This window comes from Rhea pennata, chromosome 20 (assembly GCF_028389875.1).
Source record: "Rhea pennata isolate bPtePen1 chromosome 20, bPtePen1.pri, whole genome shotgun sequence".
Taxonomy (NCBI): Eukaryota; Metazoa; Chordata; class Aves; order Rheiformes; family Rheidae; genus Rhea; species Rhea pennata.
The window spans coordinates 6405974-6425945 of NC_084682.1; the positions used below are offsets into that span (position 1 = coordinate 6405974).

General features: G+C 48.1%; 1 protein-coding gene, 1 long non-coding RNA gene and 2 other non-coding genes across 5 annotated transcripts in view; 3 read left to right on the forward strand and 1 right to left on the reverse strand.

Annotated features, from left to right (window-relative positions):
- The first annotated feature begins 119 nt into the window (after positions 1 to 119).
- Positions 120 to 2191, forward strand: LOC134149478 (uncharacterized). 2 transcript variants are annotated; one of them, XR_009960443.1, is made up of 6 exons: positions 120 to 168; positions 697 to 720; positions 1204 to 1281; positions 1541 to 1605; positions 1714 to 1770; positions 2028 to 2191. It is a non-coding gene; the product is annotated as an uncharacterized LOC134149478 (long non-coding RNA). The 2 variants fall into 2 exon arrangements; XR_009960442.1 differs by lacking the exon at positions 1714 to 1770 and having other exon boundaries at positions 121 to 168.
- Positions 980 to 1054, forward strand: LOC134149635 (small nucleolar RNA SNORD49). Its single transcript, XR_009960474.1, has one exon. It is a non-coding gene; the product is annotated as a small nucleolar RNA SNORD49 (small nucleolar RNA).
- LOC134149639 (small nucleolar RNA SNORD65) lies at positions 1881 to 1954 on the forward strand. Its single transcript, XR_009960478.1, has one exon. It is a non-coding gene; the product is annotated as a small nucleolar RNA SNORD65 (small nucleolar RNA).
- Positions 2192 to 10217: 8026 nt separating the features above from the next.
- The window catches only part of LRRC75A (leucine rich repeat containing 75A), a 30771-nt gene continuing 21016 nt past the window's right edge, over positions 10218 to 19972 (reverse strand). Inside the window, exon 4 of the mRNA XM_062592279.1 lies at positions 10218 to 12055. Within this exon, the coding sequence (XP_062448263.1) occupies positions 11443 to 12055 (613 nt within the window). The 3' untranslated portion in view covers positions 10218 to 11442. The remainder of the gene's footprint in view (positions 12056 to 19972) is intronic.

The following is a 19972-nucleotide window of genomic DNA, read 5'->3' on the forward strand; positions in this document are numbered from 1 at the left end:
CCTGCCGCCCCCCGCCGTTCAACGGCAATGGTACGTCCCGCCCCGCAATGGTACGCTCCCCTCCCCTCCCCCCCGCCGCAGAGGTGGTACAGCCCAAGCCTTTATAAGCGGTCGCCAGGGCCTTTCGCGCCCTTTCGCGCTCCGTCTGAGGCGGCGTGTGAGGCGCAGGTAGGCGGCGGGGCGCTGCGAGGGCGAGTGGGGGGGGGGGGGGGGGACGGCGGGCGGAGGAGGCCGCCGAGGCCGCGGCCCCGAGGCTGCCCGGCGTGGTGCTGCCCTGCGCTGCCGGAGCGTCTCCGCGCCCTGCTCCGCGGGAGGTCGCTGGGCCTCACTTGGGGGGAGGCGCGGGAGGTTCAGTGCTGCGCGGCCTGCAGGCCCCGCCGCTGCGTGCGCCGCGGAGCCCGCGGCCTTCAGACGCTCGTGCGGGTTTCTGCTTCTCAGTTCAGAAAGTGCGGCATGGCGAGCTGCTTAAGGGAAGATTTCTAAATTTCTTGACTGAAAACTGTTCATAGAGTTTTAGCTGATAGCTAAAAGTTGTTCGGTGATTTACGATGGTGAAACAAACCCAAACGTAGGTGGCGGTGCTGGGGTATTGTGCGCCTCCCCCCGGATAAACGAGCTTTATCATCTTGTAGAATTACCTCTGAAGAGTATTACAATAATGCTTTATTTTTTTCTCCTTTTTTTCGCCCTCCCTAGCAAAATGGTGTCTTGAAGTAAAAAGTAAGTTAAAATTTATTTTGTACTAAGCTGCACAAAGTTATTAAAAAAAAAAATCCGGCCTTTTACTTATGATAGATAATTAAGAAGCGACTTTAAATAGAGATAAAAATCTATAATAATAATGCAAACTTAAAACTATTTTTATGTGCTGTTAATTTATAGGGCTAATGCCTTGTGTAATCAAAGGGGAAAATCTACTGTTGAGACACAACCATTGTTTAGTCCTGAACCGAATAATCAAATACAAGAGCAGTTGGCTGTTGATGATGATACCCCTGAATAGGAAGTGCCGTCAGATGCGAGAACTGACGATAACCTTCTTACTTGTCTGAAATACAGCTACTTGCATGCAGAGTTTTAGTTGTATGGAAATTTGCATGCTAGAACTAATCAGGCAACTTTTATCTGTGCTTGCTTTGTGCAGAAAGTGATCTTGTAGTATCTGTTGCAGTTTAATATCCATCTCTTTCACTTGTGCTGCAGAGTTTGGTATTTCCAGAGAAATGTGACACTTCTAGAATGGGGAGCAGGCGGCTCTCTGAAAAGTGCATTAATGTGAAGGTAAGTAATGAATTTCTCTGGGCCACATAACCTTTGTACAAGATGGAGTAAAGCTGAGAGTAAATGAGGCTTATGGGCTGCCAAGATTTCAGAAGAGTATTTTGTAGGTTCAGTGTTCATAGCTTGAAACAATCTGGTTCCCCTCCTTTTTTTTCACAATTCAAAGCCCTATAGTATTCAGCTTCAGAATCTAAATACTTAGATACAGCCGGTAGGTATTTGCTGTCATATATTAATTGCTGTTAATATCTATTAATAGATGTAACAGTTCCTTACAAGTCATGTCGAAGGAAGTGAAACTGCAAGAGCAGGAGATTCTTCTGGGTGAGTTTAGTATTCTGTGTGCTCTTGGTTTATCTTGATGATTTTTGGCCATGGTCTCAAAACATTAGCTCTAATCGTCCATTTTTCTGTATATTCTTGACTTTAAAGGTATGAGAAGTGAAGTCCTAGGCCAAAAATACTTCATTAGGTTAACACAGAGGAAGTGTAAGCATGATTATCTTCTGCACTGTAGATTTGCTAACAATACTGCAGAATTGAAAAAGGGGATAAGATACTGCTTCTGATAAAAATGTATCGGTTTATCTGAAGATATCATATGATGAAATTAACCAAAAAATGCTGGAATTACCGGCAGATTGACTGGTGGTGAGGCAAGGTTTTTCTGATGATATCTCTTATATTAACAAATAGCTTAATATTTAGTGTTGTACCCATAATTTATCTATGCTGTTGTATTACAGGTGTTCATGCTGTGAAAACTTGCTTGTCTGAGGAAGAAGAAATCTGTAAAACACACAAGTGAGCAGGAGATCAGTCATCATAAACTCACATTTTCCTGTCCTAAGACTTTTAAGAAATATTAAAAAATACGCTGCTGTTCATATATTAAAATTATCAAAACAAATTATGTTTCGTTCTGTGTTTTTACTGTATAAAAGAATGTCTAATTAACAGTGTTGTGTAATAGAAGAAAACATACACTCCACTCATTTGCTGTAACATGATAAAAGTATACACAGTACAGTATAATTCAGATAATGTAAATAAATTTTAGTTGTATAAACATTCTATCTAATGCTTGATAATTTCTTAAAACAATTTAAACAAGTGATACTAATACTGCTGCTGTAATTACTGTAGCGGTTAGGCCGTAAGTAGCTCTACAGGGAGAGCAAACATTCCATATAGGACAAGTGCAGCTATTACTTTAGCTTGTTGGAGAGTTGAAATTTCTTTTTCAGTATTTTGGTCTCAACAGTTTTGTAAGTCTTCTGCAGAAGTAGTAGACTCTGACCTGCAGGAATAGCATTTTGTATTCTCTAAATAATTGTAAAATGTGGAAAGCTAAAAGTATTTCCCAGATGTGGAGAAAAGGAAAGGAGATTGATGCTCAGCAGCTTGTCAGCTTACTTTGGTGTAGTTGGAAGGAGAAAAGAACTGTTTTTGTGATAGTTGTCTGTTTCAATATTTGTCTACATCTACAAGGCTGATGAGTAGAAAATACCAATTTGGGTGGGGGAAGAGACTTCAAATGGAGGTGCTTGAATGAGGAAAAGCAAATGGTATCTTGAGGCAGAAACTCATCCAATTAGATTCATTTTGTCAATATAACTGGCAAGCTCTAAAGCTTCAATGTCCTTTTTGGATTTGTAGGAGGTCTGGAACGCTGAGAAGTTTGTCAAACCTAAAGGGATTGACCACGGCCACTGAGCCTAACAATGCTGCAGTAACTGAATGTTCTGCCCACTTGGTGGCATCACATGAAAAATTTTAGTTCAGTTGTCTTTGGAATATGCTTTTTGAAAAAGATACTGATAATAAACTGCTCCAAGTACAAGATACCTCAGTATCAATTTTAAAAAGTGATGAAAGCTTCTTCCAATTTGAAATACCTCTGTTCAGCCAAAGTGCAGTAATTCAAACTTATGCATGCATGTAAATCAAATACTGTTCCACCTTCCTAAACTTGAATCCATGCAAATAAAGTTCAGGATAAAAGTACTCTGATCAAAATGGAATGGGAGGAGGGCGATGAATTTTCTCAAAATTGTAAGCTCTTAAGGAATCGCATGCGTGTGCTTTTCTTGCCCTCCTCATCCCTGTTAGAGGTGTTTTTGCCCACTGTGTGTGTGGAAAGGTAGCAACCACTCAGGACAGCTAACAAAACAGTTTCTAGTCAGAAATAATAGTTTATACGATTAGCAATATTTTTATTGTAGCAATTCAGAGAACAGTTCTCGACTGTCATGGAGAGCTGGATCTCTTTTTTGACTGTTTGCCTCCTGAGTGACAGCTGCTTGAGGAAGAAGCAGCGGTGGTTTGCTGCTCCCCACCTTGCATTACAGGCTGGTTTCTCTGACCCTCTCCCACGCAAGTGAGCCGTGCTCTTTGCTTGTTTTTAAAAATAGGTGTGAGCTGTGTTAACACTGTCTTAGCAATGGACGAGGCACTTGTAAGGACAGTATCAGTGTGCTCTGTCGTACATAAAGAGCTGGCTAAACTGGAGTATCATATTTGTACGCTTGGGTGCCAACTCGCCTGATCTGCTGGCATTACAGACGTGTGTATTCGTTAGCTAGGCTGTAGGTGATGGAGGCCAAACGCGAAGAGCTACAGTTACCAGAAGAGGACATTTTTACTGGACGAGAGGAGTGAGGTTTAATTCAGTCCTAGCTGAATTGTGCTTTTCCCTGCCCTATCACTCCAGTCATTAATTTTAACTGGTTTATCAAGGAGTTAGAAATGACGTACAACAATTTTGAACAACTCGGTTGTGCTTTGTAAAAATAGCTGTTCAAATACTAAACTCCGAAGAAATCAACTCTGTAGTCTTATAAATTAACAAAATGTATTCAAGGCTGAATGTGAAGTGTTTGAGATCAGTGAAAATCCTTGTACATAAAGTTTTGCTTGGGGCATAAATTCAATGAAATAATTTCAGAGGTTCTGTTTTGAAAAGTCAGTTATGTATTGTAATCATGGAAGAACAAGTTAAACGTTTTTCGGAGAAAACATCTAAAAGGAATAGAGTGCCTAATACTATAATATGGTGTAGGTGAATTAGTTTATATCTTTCCGAACAAAACTACTGTGGTACGTACAGAGCTTTCTGTAAACATTCAACATGGGTAATGAGTATGCGGAGCTTGTTTGGAATTAATTAGCTGCTGCTTTATACTGTTCAAATATGCATTCAGATAAGAAAGCGTTGCTCCAAGGTTGTTTATTTTAATTAAAGTTTTAAATAGAGTTACATTCTGTTCCAGTGTTTCCAGAAACAAAACTATTTTTGTCCAGTTTTCAGAGCTTGAGTATTAGAATTTGTTGACAGAAGACATTTTTTAGCTGATGTGATATGCATAAGAAAGAAAAGTAGTTTTAAAGGATTCAGAATCAACGCAAGGAATCTAACCTCTTTTTAAATATTCTGTGTGCTATTAACGATATTGGAGCTAAGTATGGTCACAAGCCCCCCCAGTAAATAGAAGAAACTCAGCAGATTCTTACTCAGCTGTTTAATGTGGTGTTTAATTTGCTCTGAATAGCTTTGCTGCGGCTTGTTTTTGTAATTGTTAATTCCAATATATACTAGGAAGAATCTCATTAAAACAGGGAAGAGTTGATTTGGGAATACTTAGGTAAACAGGAAACCGTTTTGCTGAGTTTATTGAGATTACAGGTTGGCGGTATCTATTGTAATTAACGATTCATGAGTTTCATTTTAACATTACTTGTTTATTGTTTTCATCAAAAACAGAGTTCCTCAGCAGGGCTCCTCTAAAACACTGTTTTTTGCCAAGATGAATGGAAAGTTTTATTCCTATTAGAATATGGTGCCTTTGAACAAAATAGTATAACATAAAACATAAAATACTATAATGCATCTTAAATGGGAACATACATTATCTTACTGTGTATTTTACAGTGTTTGGGGGAGAATAAAATTGTTCTGCATTTGAACTACATAGGCTTTCCAGCATTGGGAAATAAGCAACAGAAAAATGCTGATTTAAAATACAACTAATTTGGATTTTCTAAAGATTTAAGAGAATGATTGGCGGGAGTTCCCAGCTGAAGTTAGGATAAACCTAAAATAGATGAAAAGATTAAAACTGTGAGGGAAAAAAAAAACACAAAAATCTTAAGCAGTAAAGCTAAGAATGGCTGAGTGCCAGTTTAGCAATATGAAAAATGGGAATGTTGTGTAGTAATGCATTTGGGAGGAAAAAACCAGTGATTATGTATAGTGCTGTTATCCACTGAATATGTGCAGAACCCGCGGACCTGCTGGAGAGCAGCTTCTCTGCGGGGAGGGGAAGGTGATAGACTTTGCGTTCCCGTTTGCACTTTGCTGTGTGTACCGGGAGCGGGCCAGCTGCGAAAGTCACTTGTGTGTGTGAATACTCATTTAATGGCAACTCGGCTCAACTCCTGAGGCTCCTCTCTATGCAGGGCACTAAACAGGATGAGAGAGCACTGACCCGTGACCTGAGCTCGGGGAATTTCTCTGTGGTTGTGGCAAAAGGCAGGAACCGTGGGCAGGTCATCGCAAATCACGTCTGAAGTGGAAGGAATTAGAGGGGGGGAAAAAAATGACCCTGTGGAGGTACAGTGCTCAGGATGGGACAGTGAGTTTAATCAAAACACCTGTTAAACGTGCCTTGGGCATACGGTTTGCTTACGTGTGTCGGTGAAGGCGCCTTTGTTTCAGCCTTTGCTCTTTCCAACGCTGCATGGAAAAGACAGGGGACAGGGGACAAAAGCGTAGTACGGCCGGTGTGACCTGGGGGAGAGAAGTTGGTTGCTTCGGGAAGTGGCTGCATTTTGAGTACTCGTTTCCTTTTTGTAAACCGCAAGCGTCACAGTTGATACAAATGCTAGTTATCATTTTCTCTTGATTAGTTATTGTAAGGTAATCACATGTACATCAGCATTAAAATAGTCACTGTTGCAAAAATATGAATTACTATAATTACTATAGTGCAGCAATTAAACCTAAAAATGTGCTTGGTTTTCTGGCTTGGGGGCTGCTGCTTTTTCTATTAAATCAATCTTAGCTAGCTGCATCCACTTAATGAAAGAGGAGGGAAGATTATTCTGAATATGTCACCATTGCAGAATGCCGTATGTCCTGGAATGTGAAACCTGATTTTTTTTTTTTTTTTTTTTCCTGGAAGGTACATGGAAGAGCAGTTGATTTCTCAACTCCTCTCTCCTTCAGCATTGCAAATTAGTGGAGGCAAAAGCCCTGTCAAAGGGATCACTCTTCTAGCACGGAATGACTAAGATGATAGTGTCATGCAAAGAGAATTTAAGGGGTTGTTTTCTTCCAGCTGCCACGTTAGCAAATGCTCTGTCTGTCACAATCTCTCCGATGCTGCAGGCAGGGACTGAATCGCTCTGCGTGGAGCCAAGCGAGCTGCCCGCAGAGGAAGGGCCCGAAACCGCTGGGGCCCGTGTCCCGCTCGCCCTGGGCTCGCGCTCAGCAAAGCTCCCAGCACCTCACTGCCTTCACTCTGCCGAAGCTTTATCAAATTTCCTGCGTTCCTATGAAGAAGGAAGGACACGGTTGACTTGTCATTTAAGTGGTCTGGTAGGACCGACGTGCCCCTTATTTTGACAGTTCATGTAGCCTAGTGTCTCGGATTTCACGCTTAAAATTATTTAGGAGAATGAACCGATCTTAGCGCTGCTCAAGACTGTAACAAATTAATGGGTGCAATTTGACTTGCATTTGATTTTTACATTGATTTGGGCGTGAAAGAAGTTATTATTACAAAGAACATGTACATTTGCTCCTGCCTTTTAATTCACTAAGAGGGAGAATAGCATCTGCCCCGTTCCACCACCCGACACGTGAGACCACAAGATGGTGCAGCGATCAAGTTCAGAGCGTTTGCCCTAGCCAAAGAGCTTTTGAAACCTTGGGAGATGCTTGTTTGGGGAAACCTCGTTTCACTGCTAGTTCGTGTTTGGTTGTCTACTAAGGTTTGCAACTTTCATTAGTAAGCGGGAACCCTCCACGCGGTGAAAACGTCACCCGTCAATCGGCTGTCACTAGTATTTCTTGCTGTAGGCCTAGCAAAGGCTGGCGCGCCGTCGCCTTCGGCGAGAAACGCCAACGCTGCCGTAACGATCCCAGCCCCGAAGCGTTTGGGAGAGGAGGGCAGGAGAGACGCGGCGTGCGTGCCGGGGGGAGCTAAGCAGCGCGCTGGGCGCTAGCCTAATGCTGCCTGTGGCTCCCTGGTGGGACGTCACCGCTTCTTTTGTCACCTTGACTTGTTATCCAGCTTTTTGAATAACCGCCTTGTGTTGCCTGTACTTTTGCAGGCTGCTTAGGAGGACAGTTTCGTCAGGTTTGGTTTGGTTTGGTTTTTCTCAAATCCTACACGAGCGCCAGGTAGGTTTGGCAGCTTGTGTTGGCTGCAAGTTTGTACTGGGTCCTATTATTAATCTGAGCTGTGGAGTAGGCTGCAGATCAGAAAGCATGTTCAGAGGCAAGCTTCCTAGCTAAGAGACAAAATCTAAGTGTATCACCCAGATAACAAATTTTTCCTGAACAGCTTTGATGTTATTAATAAATATCTGGGTTCAGACACCACTGGTACAGGATACTGTGTACAGCCATCAGGTTATCAGCATGCTTATCTGATAGCAAACGTAATAGCAGGGTTCAACTCATCTGTGAATAAACAACGGTTATTTAATGTGGCCCATGATGACAGCAGGTGAAATGTCTGAGGATTTAATGCTTTTCTCTGTTGTGCCTCCATCAGACGAACTCAGAATAGCCTACGAGCATCCGTGCGAGGCAGGAAGCTGCGTTATCTCTGCATTACAGAGGAAAAAGCTGGAGATCAGAGAGTGACCCAGGTGAGCGAGTTAAAACAAGACCCGTTGGTCAGCTCTTGCAGCGCTTTTACTTAACTGTGTCAAATCAGTTATTTATTACCTTCAACCACAGCAGTAAATAAGTAAAACCTCTGTGCCGAGCGCTCCTCGGGGTGTGAAATGCATAGGGTACCTGCTGTGAAGAAGATGAAAGCTGTTTCCAAGCAGCGTAGGAGCTGGGAGCTTTTGAAATGCACAGTGATTTCGGCAGATTACGGGAAGAAGCTGAACCGAGGTTACGTGTGCTTCGAATTGGATTTAATACTTAAGCAGTCATCTTTCCAAGCCAGCCGGCGCGCTTCCGCGGCAGCACCGGGGCCGGGGGAGAAGGATGCTCTGGGTCTGCAGGAAAGCAGCGTAAAGCTTTTGTGTCGGTGCCGGGCTGCTTGGCAACCCCAAATGGGGGAACCGCATCGAGGAATAAAGTATTTCAAAGCAGCTACTTTTTAAGCTTCGAGTAAGCGTTTGGAGATGACGGCGGCTCTGTGTCGCTTGGCAGCATCCCCGCGAGCTGGTGCGACGCCGGGGCTCGAGCACAAGGGAGCCTCCTGACGCGACGCAGCCCCCGTCCGGCCTGGGTAGCTGCTGGCAAAGCTCAGCCCGTTTGGGGGGGTTTCTCTAGGGCTTGTAAGATTTTATGGTGAAAAGGCATGCAGACCTTTGCTTCGTTCAGACAGCCGTGCTGTACCTGTGCCGAACCGCAAATGCAAACCAAGCACGGCCTTTCTCTCCGACCGCAGGTTCATCCTGCGCAAACCAGGTCTTGCTTCCCAATCAAAAGGATTAAAATTGCTTTTAATCCTTCTCTAATCTCTTCTACAGCCTCTGATAAGCTGCTCACGCCTTACAAAGCGAGGGCTCCGGGGAGCTGCACCGTCTGCGTTAAACAACCCGAAGAACCTCGTTAAAACCCGGCGTCCGCCGGCAGCCCGGAGCAGGAGCGACGGCGGCTCCCTCGGCCCCGCTCCGCGGGTAAGGAGCGGGCGACGGCCGCGGCCCTGTACGGCTGCTCGCCTCCCTCTGAGCATCCCGCTCGGCCGAAAGCTCCCGCTGGAAATGGCAGCTCAGGGTAATCAGTGCTGCTCCTCGGCGCCGGGCGCTGTCGGGAGGAGGTTGCACGTACCGGAGCCCGGCTGCTGGACGCCTCCTCCTCTTCCTTCTATGCACAACAACCGACCTCAATCAACTTTCATATTCTCATATTCCAGCAGCACTGTTTTTTTTTTTTTTTTTTTTTTTTTCCCTCCCCCCCCCCACACTTCTAGGACAGTTTAAAAGCTTCTGACCCTGCAGTGGCATGGGAAATTGTGGAAAAAAAATATATATAGATATACACACACAGTGGGAGCACCAGGCTTGTTTTGATGCTGATGGGCTGGAAAGGGAAGCAGGCTCCTGCTGCTGTTTGTTTTTTTTTTTTTTTTTTTTAAACAGAATCAATAAAAAATAAAACACCCACTTTTTTACTGAGCCCCCAGGATCATCACTGTTCTGAACTGCAGTAACTGGCCGCTGCTCTTCCCGGAGCGCTGGATAGTTCTCCCAGCACCCGCAGGGCTGAGACCACGGCTCTTGGGGCCTCGAACAAGCGAACAAACATCGTGGAACGGTCCTGGATGCAAACCAAACCAAAAGCCTTTTTTTTTTTTTTTTTTTTTTTTTTTTTTCTTCCCCCCTTCTTTTCGCTGAAAGAGATAAGCATGGATGCTATTTAACCTCACGGAGTAACTCGACTTTCTCAGGGCTGCTGTCTCTGCCTGCAGGCCCCACATGAGTTTTGCAATTTAAAACTTAAAAAGGAGAGGAAAAAAATGCTACTTTTATGATACTTCTGCATGTGTCTTGTGTCCATCCTGCAGAATCCAGCCAATAAACCAGGCTTTTTTTCTTTCTCCAGCTGGCGGAACATGGAGAGAAACCCCTCGCTGCTTTTCTGTCGAGCCCCGGCACCACCATAGCGGCAGCGCTTTGCACCCCGTTCTCCTCCTTTCGCGGGTCTGGCTGGCATTTAGCCTGAGAGGCAAGTTCAACACCACAGCCTTATTAAACACCATCATTTATTTCAATTATGGATAACTCTTTCATTTCAAACGGAATTGTTTATTCACTGCAAATTTTTTTTCATGCCTGTTGGAAAGAATTAGCATTTAAAAAAAAAAAGAAAAAGGAAAAAAGGAAAGGTTTGGATACATGCAAACCATACTGAACTTTGCCAAATGTATTAAAACAGGTAGCAGAGTTTCTTCTAAGTAAAAGTTACCTACTTGCGTACGGAGGAGAGACACCCACCAGCAGCATGATGCCCTGCTGGGAAAGGCATGTGGCTTCGCGTGCGCTGGTGGGAAACAGAGCGGGGTGAAGGGAAGACCAAAAAGTCTACGTTTATGCCCAGAAAAAGCAAAGCCCACAGTTCACTGCTCATGCCCGAGCTGGGAAAGGGAGACTGTAAAACTCGCCTAGGGAGAGATTCGAACCCAAGCGAAGGGGCTCCCTTTTAGCCAAAGAAGCTGGGGTTGGTCCTTGGACACGCGGAAGTGCTTCATGCAGGTCCATGAGCAAACGAAATGCTGGTTCAAAAGCCAGAGGATACGTTCCTGCACTGGGACGACCCATTTGCCATCCAGAAATCATCAGATGCATGCTTCTAAATGCCCCGCAAATGCTTTAGAAACAAAGCACTTCAGGTGCCCAGGGGATGGACGCGGCCAAGAGACCGAAAAGCCTTTCCGAGGCTTCAAAGCTTCGGCTGACTTGCGTCCACCCAGCCCAGCGTGGCAGTGTTTGATAGAGGGAAATCCCCAGGATTATTATTATTATTTTTTCCCTTATAAGCATGCAGTACTGTGGGCTTTTGGCAGCAGTGGCAAGGAGCCCACGCCGAGCCCCGGCCCCAGGCTGTCCTGAGAACGAAGGAGCCGGAGCTCCTCCCTGCAGCTGCTCCTCACCTTCCTTCTCCCCTTTTGTGCTCTTGAGAGGATGGGTGTTACAACACCTTGGTGATACAGGTATTTTTTGAGTGGTTAAAAAGCATAGCACATCACTAATGTTTTAAAAAAAAAAGATCAGTCTGGCTTTTATAAAATAGAACGTATTCAACATGATCACATTTACTGTTCTTTGAAAAGCAAAGGGTTGACATTCATCATCCGGATCTCAATGCATCCCACCATGCTGATGGACCCTCTGGTACGGCCTCCATCACCAAGGCATCAGCTTCCCTTCGTCTCTGCATACCGTGCCTTGCTGAGCACCCTGGGGTCAACATCATGTCTGCGTGGCCGTGGCATCTTGTCTGCAGCCACGTTTACTTGGGAGCATCCCACCTTGGCCCACTCGGTCCACCAGCTGCAAGCCGAGGTGGTCAGGTCCATCTAGCTCAGCCATGCCTTGGCTGGCGGCTCGCAGGTCCTCCGGGCTCTCGGCCAGGCTGTCTTGGCCCTCCAGGTCGTTCACCTGCCCCTCACCAAACTCTAGGATGGTTGGCAAGTTGCCTTGCTTGGGGCAGCGCTTCTTCAGGCTGACCAAGAAGGGCTGCGGCAAGGAGAAGATGTCCACGTTGTTGCCGAGGTCGATCCAAGTGACGCTGGGGAACTTCTTGGGGTCCTTGAGGGCTTCAGTGAGGTCCCGCAGGATGGCCTTGGTGAGCCGGTTGCCGTTGAGGGAGAGGGTGGTGAGGTGAGGCAGGGTGCCCAGCGCCGGCAGCAGCTGCAGCAGCATCTCATCTGTCAGCTCGGTGAAGCACAGCTCCACCGTGTCGATGTGCGCCGCGCTGTGCTGCAGGTACGCTGTGACGCGGTCCAGGTCCTTCAGCGCTAGCGGGATGCCCGACAGGTCCACCGTGTTGTCCGGCGGCTTCCCCATCAGCACAGCTTTCAAGCTGCGGAGAGAGGAAACAGCAGAAACGTTAGCGCGGGCTGGTCGGCCGCGCTCCTTGGCATCACGGCCTGCCCCCGACAGCCTTCGGAGGGGGCAGGACCGCGAGGGAGTTAGCTGAGACCTTCAGCCGATGGCAACGGATGGTGCAGCTGGGGCAGAAGGACACGGCAGCTGGTTTCCAGCTGGAAGGTGCCCAGCACCAAGTACAGCCTAGTCAAATCGGTAACTCAAAGCGGGCACGTACTCCTTTTCCATGCCTGCGATAACCGGCGTACTCAGCTGCTTTTAAAGGTGAAAAAGAAAAAGAAAAAAGTGAGAAAAGCCCTTGGCTAGATGAACAAACAGGAACCGTGGCTTAATACCACCTCTGGTACTGAGTGCTGCAATGCTCGTCACACTGATGATTACAGAAGCCTTTTAGCTGGAGGAGCTGAGGCCTCGGGCAGAAAGATTTAGCCTGAGACAGCAAATGCAGCATCAGCACCTCCTGGGTTACGTGAGCTGAGCAAGATTTGCACCGTGTTAGCCCTGTTATGGCTCCTCAGTCCAGCTGCGAGACGAGCGCTGCAGAAACAGCCATAGGCAAATAAATGAATTTTCAAAAGCCCCTACAGAGACTCCTTAGCCGGCGCTAGGCTGGCGTTTCACAGGTCAATTTATCTTCCAAAGCAAATCAGGACCATAGCTGCAATCGGGCCCCCTCGGCAGACGATTGCTGCCGCGGACTTTTTGCTAATGAATTAGTCTGCGTGACTGAGAAGGCTGAAAGAGCCTGAGGTGAGTAACTCGGCAGCGTGGCAGGATCGGAAAGTCTTCCTCCTGCTGAACAAAAAGTCAACTTACAACCACTGCTGGGCTGCGAGGAGTTTGCCTTTGCCACCTAATTTACTGCAAGCCAAGGAGGAGGTAAATTCCTACAGTTCTTATTGAAATCAACGCCCCTTCAAGAGTTGGACTTTCCAAAATCATCGTCGCCAGAATAAACTTCCTAAATAATCATAGGAAGGCTGAAACTGCAGGGCAGCTTTTTTTTTTTTTTCTTCTTCTTTCTTTCTTTTTCTTTTTTTTTTAATACTGGGCTTCACAGAACCGGTGTCAAGATATTCCCGTGGAGCTAAAAGCTTCCCTGGCATGAGAAGGATGCCAATATTGTACACTTGCAACTTGTTTTTTGGGGGGAAGGTTAAGAAAAAGCAAAGGATTGGGGGAAAAAAGGCTTGTCCTGAAATTCTGGCCGTCTCAGAGCGCGGTCCTACTCCTGCTTCAGCTGCTGAATGTCAAACAGCAGAACAGACACTCTGGGACCGGAGGGAAGGACCATGAACACATGCAGCAAGTGCACGTGGTCTGGGAGCGATAATGTTGCCAAAAGGATGACGCTCCTCCAGCCTCAAAGGAGGACCTGAGCCAAGAAAACATGATTATTTAGCTTAAAGGAAACACACATAAATAGGAATGTGGCTGACCCCACATTCGTATACAATAATAATGAATAATACAGAGAAGACGAGACCAGCCTGCTCTTCCTTAGCCTCTCCTAACGCACGAGCCGAGGGACCCGCACCGGCGCCGAGCGACCCGACTCCCCGGGAGCAAAGCAAAGTCGTGCGTGCACAGGGCTGCGCTTCCCACCGCGGCACGGGCCGGCGACCACGAGCGTTCCCCGAGGCAACTTCAAAAAATCTCTTTACTGCCTTCATGATGCCGCCTACTCAGCTTCTTTCCTTCTTTCATTAAAAAAAAAAAAAGAAAAGAGCCATCAAAATCCGGAAGGCAAACGTAGCCGAAGCCCAAAGCAGACCCGGGGTGGCCGTGTCCTCCACAACGTGGAGGCAGATCTGCGTGCCAGCGCTGGAGCTCCAGCTCTCCTCCCACGGCCAGCGTGGGGCTCGGGCTTCGCGCGGCCCCTCGGCCCCCCTCTGCCGCGGGGATTAGCCCCCGGGCTGCTTCAGCTTCGCCCGTACGGCCCCAGCAGGGTTTAGGGGCTCATTAACCCGGGCAGATTCACTCTCCCATTCCCACGAACAGCCTGGAAAGATTTCACTCCTCGCCTTAGAGAGATCTGGGGCTAAAGCGGATTTTTAAAATACATAAATACAAATGCATGCAACTTTAAAGCATCTTTTGAGCTTACCAATAAACATATAAGAAATTCCCACGGTTTTACAGTGAAGAGGGAAAGCAGCGGTGGGGATGAGTTATTTTGGTCTCCTCTTGCTCCAAGGACCGTGGCAGTTTTGCTAAGGTCTGCAGTTTTTCGCTTGGGAAAGCCTGGCCGTTTCCTGGCTGGCAACTTCCCATCGACTTTTAAGCATCTCGTTAAGAGCGCACGTGCAGGGTCCCCTCTAAAATTTTAACGGGAATACTAATCGCTGTGCACCAAGAGCATCCATAAAGGAACCAGACACATCTAACAAGTGGCTCAATTAAATTCAAGAGAAAAAAGGAAAAGAAAATGCACAGTGTTTTTGTCTTTCAATCCAAACCTCCTGCTTTCTTGGCCAAGCAGAAGTCCCAGAGCCCTCACTGGGGTCTCCAGGAAAGCCTGGTGACTCCAACTCCTGGGGCTTATGCCCAGTCGGCTTTGGGAGCCAATTTCTGGATGAACAACCGGAGACAGGTAACCACTGCTGAGGCTCAGGGATGCGAATGCCCAGAGAAGGTCCAGCGGCAAGGCCAGACCAAGGAGAAGGCCTGGGAGAGCCCAGAACAGCAGCCATCCCCGCGGCTTCCCTTCAGCTTCGCCAAGCCTATAAGCACGAGGTTACTGCTGCAGCATCATTTCATTGCATCGCTGTGTAGGTAGGCAAAGAAGTCCACTAAAAACTGTTAAGTAACGAGGTTTTTTGGAAAATGAAACTGAGCTATCCAAAGAAGCAGCCTGATAAACATCTCCAGTATGGCTAACGAAGGAGAGCAGTTGCATGCCCTACCAGAGCTCCTCAGCACGGTCCAGAGCCGAAGAGGCTGGACTCAAACCTTTTGTAAAACCACGGTCTTGCTCTATGTGAGAAGCACCACTTAACCGCTTACGTGTTACGTGAAAGTCTGTTTTCTCAGAGATTCTTCCCAACAAGTTGGTTTTAATTTCCTGCTACACAAAATTCAAAAAAATAAGCATTTGGGATCCATCAAAATGCTTTGCTGTAATTATAGTTCTTTCTTTGACTTATTAAGAAAATGTAAATACCCTGTTCTCGGAATACTCCATTTTCTCCCCTCAATCCCCCCCCCCCCCAGAATACAACATATTTACATACTCCTCCTTATAAAACATTTTCCTCTCAAGGAACTTGCAGCATTCTATAGAAAAACTGTGCTGGAACATTTCCAACTAACTCCACTCTGGTGTAATAAGAAACTGCAGCTGAGGCCTCATTAATAATATGTATTTGCAGGAAAGGCAATTTGCATGTGTGCCAACACAAAACCAATCATCAATTTAAAAGAAAAAAAACACTCTGGGATTGCTGCTGCTGTAAATGTCTTCCCAGAAGGCAATTGGGCCAGAAAACAGAATTTGTTCAAGTCTGCGTGAAAACAAACCATAGGAACATTTTCTTTAATCCTTAGTGCAGAGAAAAAGGGGGGGGAGGGAAAGAGGCTGAAAACGCTCTTGGAAATGGGCTCTTATGATTGAGTATATTAAATATATCCAAATAACTATTGGCTGTACACAAGCAACTCCCTGCTACGGAGAAAGGGAGCAATCGCACTTCGCGGCCGGGCGTCCCGCGGCGTTTCGGTCCGCCCACCAGCCGCTGCCCCTCGCGTCTCGGAAACCAGAAACGCCTGGGAAAAGCTCGCAGAGAACGGCAAGCGTGAAACCGGGAAGCGGTGCCCTGGAGCTCTGAGCTTTCCTTCTGTTTGAGTCTGTTTTCCCCTCCGACGTCGGTATCCGTCCGCCCGCCGGGGACGGGACTGCCACCGTCCCGCTTCTCGTACCTTACCCCCAGGAGAAGATTCAAGGGCATCCGCAGCCGCCCCCCCGGTTTTGGGGTTGTTCAGCGGAGCCGGGAGCTGCAACCTGCTTCGCCTGCATCCCGCAGGATCCTCCTCCCGCTGGGCAGTTTCGCACGGAGCCCCGTGCGGCTTCGCTACGAGCTCACGGAGCTGTTTCGCTTTACTAGACCCTTTCCAGGGGCACGGGGGCGGTGGAAAGCAGCCACTACCGCCGCTGGGGAGGAAAAGCCCAACACAAGAAAAAGGAGCAACAATGAGCTTATTTGACGGCCCAAAGAAAAGCCCACGAAGTTACCATGAAGCAGATTATTCCACCCTCACTGCCAGGGCAGGATTCTTTCCTTTAGGATATTTTCTGGTACTTCTAGTTCATTTGTTCCATTGGGGAACAGCAAAACCAACAGTGCAGGCATTTGCCAGAATTAGCGGGAAGCAAAACCGCTCCTCCACCTCCGGGGTTGAGACTGTTTGAAAATCTGGCGACCAGGTTGTGGAGGGATCGAGCAGGGGAAGGAGTCCTTTTACGGAGCGGTTTGGCGAAAAGCCTTTAGCCCCTTCCGGAGCGTGCAGGCTTTTCCTCTAGCGCGCGCACGGAGGGCGTCTAAATACGCGCGCGCGAGCTGCAGCTGAGCCCCAGCAGCCGACAAACCAGGCGTTCGCTAACCCCGGCGCCCTGCGCCGCGGCAGGGCCGGGAACGGCGAGCACAGAGGGCACTGCCCGTCCGCCACGCACGACATTCGCAGGCGGCGAGCAGGGTAGCAGCGGCACGTTTGCATCTCCCCCGCTCCGCGAACACGAGAGCGGCAACGCTGCTCTGCAAAGCGCCCCAAAGCCGGGAGATGTCTGGGGCGCAGGCGAGCGCGGCCGCCGCCGGGTATCAGCGTCAAGCAAACCCGCCGGCAACTGCTCTAGCTGCCGCTGAGCGGCACTTTGCAGAATTATTCCTTAATCACCAACCTCACAGATATTTGCTCCCCTTCATTTGCAGTGCTTAAAGTTCTGGTCTGTTTTTTGGCTGTAGTGAACACCTCGAACCACAGCGCCTAAGAGCAGGCCTGGCATTTTGCTGGGCTGCGCGCTGCACGTGGCTATCAGCCGGATCAAACGGCGGATCGCAGCTTTGCTGGAAGACAGCTCCCTCCCATGTGGTTTTCCTTAGCATTGCAACAGAGTTTCCAAACATTTCTGCCAAAATATAGAAAATATTCTGCTTTTATGTGCATTGGCTGAGCGCTGTGTGTAGCAGACCAAACCCGAGGCAAGCACCTTCCATATGAGCTGCTCTAAGCGGTATGTGCATGCAGGCGTCTTCGGCACGGCACGTATATGGGGCTTGTTCATGGGAGCACCCGGGAATTGCCCCGGATAGTTCTGTCCGTCTGCAAAAACCAGGGATGAGCCGGTCACAGCGGCCTCTGGGCAATCAAACAGCCGGGGCGGCAGTGGAGGACCGGACGATGAGACCCACCTTCCTCGGGGTACACACGCGGCGTACCTTAACAGAGAGGAGACAGCGTAATTCTTGCTCCAGCCTCCTCGCACCGGCAGCGGATTTGCACTGGGAGCGCTGAAGGGATCATTTGTTGCAGGAGCTACAACTCCAGGTGGCTGCGGATGATTTTCTTGCACAAACGTCTGTGCTTCCCCCGCCCCGTGAAAACCTCCCTTTTCTGCTTCACAAGGGCTTTGTAGAGAAATGCAAGCAGGTGCCGCGAGCAAGCGTTAAAAAATATCGGCATGCAGCATTCCTGCAGAACAGAAACGTGGTGCGGTCCCGGTGAAGCGAGGAGTGGGACGTTAAAAGATCATTCCCGCCACCACCACCAAGCTGCCTGACCTAAGTTCATCGCAAAATCGAAGCACCCGTCTCTTCTGTTTTAACCAAACCAACCCTTACAGACCTGCTTCTGCTCCTCTCCCTTTGCTTTGCCATGAACTCGGCAGGTTTAGCCCCAGCGGACGAGCCGGCTCACGCTTCCAAGGTTTGCAAGCGCAAATGAGGACAGTTTTATGCCTATGTGACCGGCTCCCAAGCGCAAGGGAAAACATCTAACCCACAGGTAACCGGAGGATAAGAACTGCCACGGCACGCTCGAGCCTCCTGAGCGCACATAAAGCCGGCCCAAGCTATCGGTTTCCACCTTTAGCAGGGTATTTTACACAACGTTTTGCATCAGAAGCTCTTACAGGAGCAAAAGGGAGCTCACGCTGGTGCCCAGCCGTGAAATCGGTCCCTGAAGTGCCTGTTTCAGGCTAATGTTACCTTGCACATAAAAATCCATACTCGATGCATTTACCTTTAGGGCACAACCTGGAGAGCGAGTGAAATCACCAGCCTTCATTTTACAAAGGCTCAGTTTCTGCACAAGTTAAAACATTCAGGCCCTTGTCACCATTGTTTTGATGGGAAGAGCCCCCCGGCGCTGAGCAATCCTCGGGAACAAAACGATGGCCGCTCCAGTGAGATACGGGATTTACTGGCCCTAAAGAAAAATTCCCAAGCCGTCTCGACCCCGAAGCTGAACGGGAAGCGTGCATTTTACTGGCAGGCAGCCCCATCTCTTTTAACACCATCACGGGAGCGTCGCTAAAATAATCCGCGGGAAAGCAGCGGGAAATCCTCGGCATGCCGCACACTTTAGCAGGGAAAGAAGAGGAAGGAAATTTCTGAAATCCGCAGAAATTGCCCCCCGTCCGCCTCTGGGATAATTAAACTCTAATTCCTTCCCTGAACCCTTCAACATGCCTAAAGCAGCTGCAGGGAAAGCGAATTGCTGCATGTTGGGAGACGGGCAGAGCCATGGGCCCAGGGAAATTATACCACTTAATGAAGCCATGCTGCAGATTGCAATGTGAGTGTAACCTGGCTCGTTAGCAGTCGGTGCACTAATGAGCGTGCCTCCAGCAGATGGGACCCAGGAGCACAATGCATCGCAAAGCTGCAGATTTCAAATTAAGAAAGTATTTTCAAGCAACTTTACAGCTCCAGCCCAGGAGTTCTCCGCCAAGGCCTCCGCTGCCCGCGCAGTAGGGTTGCAAACCTTAACCACTAGCAGGGAACCAGGAACAAAGCCAAAATTCCCATTAAACGGTCACGAAGCAGAAGACTGTGCAGAAGACTGGGGATGAGGCTGGTGCATCTGAAGTACGTGGTTATGCACTTCCCGCTCCCAAGGCGAGATGCCTCCTCCAGGGAACCCACTAATGGATCCTCTGGGCAGGGCACGGGCACTGGCTCCAAACCTTCCCCTTCTGACCCCAAAGCTTTCTTGCAAGACAGTCAGGAGAATTCCTCTCCAACGAGAAAGCAAATGAAAAGCAACAAAAGGAAGAGAGTGAAGAGAAAGAAGAGACAACACAAGGAAGCGTTATCAGCACAGCTGCAGCCTGCAAAGCTACACAGAGAAGGGAAAGGAAAAATCATTCTCTCTCCTCCAGCAACCACTGTCTCATTTTCTCCAGCCCAGGCGATGGCACGCACGGCTCGGTGCATGCAGTGCAAGCGCTGCTCTCTATTTACAACCTCCTTTTGGGGGGGGCTGTTGCCGCAGGCACCCCAGTGAGTGGAAATCCAACACACGGGGCTGCGAGCACCGTTATGGGCTTTAATGAGCTCTTACAAGACAGCTGTGGGGCATGATGTTCCCCAAGGCAGGACGTTTTCCTGTTCCTTGTTTTCCCGTCTACACAAAAGACCAAGTGTCCGCTTGCCCAACTGGGGTTGATAACGCAGCCGCGCTGGAGCGCTCTCGGGAAACCGTGCTTTATTCCTGCAAGCTAAAGCATTGCAGGGACGGTGCAATTCAGCAGCCGTGGTCCCTGGACTGGTATCTGTCCCTGCCACCAAGATTTCTTGTGCAAATCCTGCCCAAAGCATTAAATAAGCATCTACGGATACCCTGAAGCAAAAGTAACTGTGGCTCTTTCGGCTCCGCGGGAGCCGGATTGCTTTTC